This window comes from Chironomus tepperi, unplaced genomic scaffold, assembly GCF_022539635.2.
Source record: "Chironomus tepperi strain 1889 unplaced genomic scaffold, CSIRO-AGI_Ctep_v1 contig_100, whole genome shotgun sequence".
Taxonomy (NCBI): Eukaryota; Metazoa; Arthropoda; class Insecta; order Diptera; family Chironomidae; genus Chironomus; species Chironomus tepperi.
The window spans coordinates 2,019,791-2,024,229 of NW_027226222.1; the positions used below are offsets into that span (position 1 = coordinate 2,019,791).

The 4,439-nt window shown below is 32.5% G+C and overlaps 1 protein-coding gene across 1 annotated transcript; it reads left to right on the forward strand.

Moving 5' to 3' along the window:
- Window positions 1–215: 215 nt before the first annotated feature.
- On the forward strand, window positions 216–1,276 carry LOC139087362 (GS homeobox 1-like). Its single transcript, XM_070636151.1, has 2 exons — window positions 216–868; window positions 1,129–1,276. The coding sequence occupies exons 1-2, from the start codon at window positions 216–218 to the stop codon at window positions 1,274–1,276; spliced, it is 801 nt and encodes a 266-aa protein (XP_070492252.1).
- Window positions 1,277–4,439: the final 3,163 nt, after the last annotated feature.

Sequence of the window (4,439 nt, forward strand, 5' to 3'; positions counted from 1 at the left end):
GAAGGGAATGGGAAGGTAGAAAATAGGTAAAAAAGGATCTATTTGAAAAAATGTATAAAAATAAATTCTGAAATTGAGGATCGATCAGTTGCAAGTTAGATTTCAAAGTGAAAACTTCAAGAACAACTATTATTGGATATACCCAGCAAAAAAATAAAATAAATTTTGTGACTTAAAAAAAATTAAAAGACTGAAAAAAAATTAAAGACAAGAAAATGTCTCGTTCATTCTTAGTAGATTCACTAATAAGTGATAAGTGCAGTTCCAAATCAGTGAAATCAGAAATGCCACAAACCATTCTAACACCATCTCAACCAGCACCATATTCCCCATCGTATATCGGAAGTTATTTATTTTCATTAAGTCTCCAACAACAGCAGCAACAACAACAAATGTTGCAAAGACATTATCAATCACCGTCGCGTGATCATGTACTGGATTTAACAGGACATAAACCTTATATTCCAACAAATTTACCGCCCATATTCGTGCCAACATCTACAAACTATTACGAAAGAGCATTAATCCTTAAGAGCTCACCAACATCTGCTAGAAAGCATGCCGTGCTTGAGTCTCGTTCGCCATCAATTTCACCTCCAATTATGAGAAATGAAATAAAACGAAACTTCTATGCTCCATATGATTTAAGTGACCGTCCACAACATCCAAGCTCACCAAAATCAAATTCACCGTCGCCAACTCCACAAGATGATTCAGATTCATCTAGTAAACGAATTCGTACAGCCTTTTCAAGTACACAACTTTTGGATTTAGAGCGTGAATTTTCGACAAATCAATACTTGACTCGTCTCCGTCGCATAGAAATAGCAACACGATTGAAATTGTCAGAAAAGCAAGTCAAAATATGGTAAGTTTTCATATTCCTGTGATTACGTCGCTTCCAAATCATTTTTCTTCTTCATTGTACTTTCATCACATATGTGTGCTGCTTATCAGCTGTGTATGAAATGCTTTCGAAAAAAAATGATTTTCTCGTTGACTGAAACTCAAACAACAATTGCATGATGAAGGAAATGAAAAGTTTCTTCCATCCTCAAGTTGATGTTTATACCTCAAACCCAGACTACATTACTTATACTCGGTTTTCTTTATTATTTATCTCAACAGGTTTCAAAACAGACGTGTTAAACATAAAAAAGATGATTGTCCTATTTCAACAAGTTTTAATGAGCAGCAACTAATTCACTCACCAAAAAATGGAAATGTTGTCGGCTGTTGCACGAATTGTAAATGCAGTAATAGCATAAATCCATAACTATTAGCATGAAATGATTTTCACTTCTTTTTTTACTGTGCTGTGGGACTGAATAAACATGAGTGCCTTGTATGTTAAGTACTCGCTTATACAATAATTTGCGAAAGTTACAATTTCAATCAACAGGCTGCTTGTGGATATATATTGGCAAAAGTAGGAATTATGCGCATTTTATTATAGTAATTCTGGCATCGATAAACTTAAATTTAAAGACAATATTGAATGTTGCTATAAAATTACTAACGGTTTTCAAAAGTTTAAATTTTGCTATAAAAATTTCAGATTTGAATTTTTTAACGGTTTATAAATTTTTAAATTTTGCTATAAAATGTTTAAATTTGAGTTTTTAACGATTTTCATTTTTTCAAATGTTCCTATAAAATATCCAAATTTAAATTTTTAACGGTTTTTTTGACAAAATTTCAATTATTTTAAAGGACAAACCGATTAACTCTAAAACTTTCTTTCGCAAAATGACAGCACAAACACAATTATAATCAAACAAAAATTGCACGAATAGTTAAGTTGTACAAAGTAGTTATAATGAAGGAATTAAAAAGTTTATGTAAAAATGATGTAAATAAAATTTATGCAAATTACGAAAATTGTTGCGAGTTTAATTGAAAATGAAAATAATTTTATTACAGTTTGGCAATAACTTTTGTAAAGTTATTTATTCATTAGCAAATTAAGTACTATCAAATATTTAATGGTAACTGTTGAGCTCACAGGCTAGCTCGTCTTTTTTGAATTTTATTGTTGAATTAATGAAACGTAGTTGCTGGCATTGTTATTTTATGTAATATTAATGTAAATTTTGGCTCACAACAGTATGTAGACCGTAGACTAAAGGCCAATATGCAAACCGAATAGACCGTACGGATAGTGCTGTTTAAAAATTAGATTCTTAAATGTTGTTTCCAATTAGGAAGGTCTAAACCACAAACTGTGGTTATGGCCATTTGGTTTTCTCGCTAAAGTTTTATAATGTTTAAGCTACAGATTTTTGTGCCTGAGAATTTTTCGCTTCCCCGAGTGGAACATTCTGCGATTAGTCGACCATATGTCTAGTAACAAACTTGACAGTTCATGGTAAGTTCCGCAAATCTTAGATTTTTTAATAGACATAAAGCCGACTAATCGCAGAATGTTCCTTTTCGGGTTGTGTTCAGACACTCTTAATTAAAACTGGAATGCTGAGAAGAACTAGCCTTATTGTTGAAATTTTACCGACGGAACTTTCTTCCTTTAACTTATTTTTAAAGTTCTACCCGAATAGCTATAATAACAAGTCAGTTAATCGAGTCAAAATTGGGTACCTGGCAATCATGACTCTAACATGATATTGGATTTAAATCGAGTACGGAATCAAATCAGAGTCACGCCAACCTGGGGCAGGATTTGTAATCAAAAAACTGATTTGTCCTATTTGAGATTAAGGATCTGCAACTTCAATAATTAAAATAATTCCTAGTCTGAAGATCTCAGGCATAAAATTCCATCATTGTCATATCGATATCTCTAAAATTCAAGTTTTAATATCCTTAGGTCTATATAACATTTATTGCAATTAAAGCATGTCAAATCTTCAATAAAATTGTCACATTTTATATCCAAATCTATAATAATATCCCAAAATTTCTCGGAGCGTCGTCATCAAAATCAAGAGAAAGTTCCTTAATGAAGCATAAAATAAGAATGTGATAATAAAATTGCAACAGGCTTTAAGGCATTATTTCCTTAAATATTCCATCTACAATCAAAATGACAATCCTCATATTGCTCAACTTTATCTGCTTAATAAATTTTATGACACTTAATAACTTGAAAAGCTCTCCGAACGGAAAAAACTGCTAATAAAAATCTAAGCTCAGTCGACGGTCAGATAAGCAAATTGCGGTGCCTATATTGAAAGGCATAGGAAAAAAAGAAGTAAATCACAACGAGACAATGTAATGGAAAAAGTTTTGTAATTAATCTACTAAAGTTGTTAAGTAATTCTACTAGACTCATTACTACAACTCAATCTGGAAAAGTGTTGAAAAAAAAAATTGTTAGGAATTATGCGGTGATGTGTTGTGTGAATGTTTCTGTCTATCCTAACAAGCCTAACATAAAGAATGAATAATGAATTTACTTTGAAAATTTATGCACAGTAAATCATTTATGACGTAAGAATTTTGCCTCCAATGGTTTCAAGGTTTGTTTCAGAATCAGGAAAGCTTTAACAAACACAAACTCATGCCGTGCTTGAATTTTTATTTTTTTGTGCTGTGGATGGAAACGTTTTCAATTTTCTCGTGATTTTTTCATATTTTTTACATTTGACCCATTTGATAAAACACTTTTGTTTCATTTTTTAAACTGGATTAATCATAAATTACGGTACATAATGTTTCCTGCCTTAAGCATTATTAGAGATTCCTGATAAGACTATAGTTGCTCGTCCTTATGTTGCATTTGTGATGTGGTCTAATATAAAGATAAGAGCTGTTTAATGAGCACTGGATAGTGAATGAAAGTTTAAGTGTGCTTTATGCTATGCTCCCTAACAACTTCCTATAGCTCTGTGATAGGAAAATGTGATTTGAAATCGTAGGACGTGGGTTCAAGTCCCACTCGTGCTAACTAGTGGCCGAAGTGTACTTTTTCTGTAGAATCTTAGAAGTAGTAAGTTTCGGAACGTCTTAATACCTCAATTTAGAAGGATCATGGATGTCATGAATGTCTAGAAAGTGGAAGCCAGCGATAGAGTCAGCTTTAAGCGACTTAATTTGGAAGGTCATGGATCACAATTGATATGTACGACCAGCAAAGTAAGTAAGAATGAATGCCTGGATCTATTTAACTGGAACTTTACTTCTTAAACGAATGTTCAAGTCCAAATTCAATTAAAGTCAAAATTTCCATACCAAATCCAGTAAAATCCCTAGCCTCTGTTCTATCATGATGACCACTTCAATTGGCACAGATTGTCCATGTAGCTGCTATATGACGTAAGGTGGCACTTTTAATGTTAATTGCCATAAAAGTTGCCTCTTGGATGCCACGTATCTGCCATGTAAAACTTGAAACGATCGGACACTTTAGGTAACAAGCATAGTTCCAGAACTTACGAACGATTCCACTTCATTTAAATCTCTGCACTTGAATAAAAAGCACT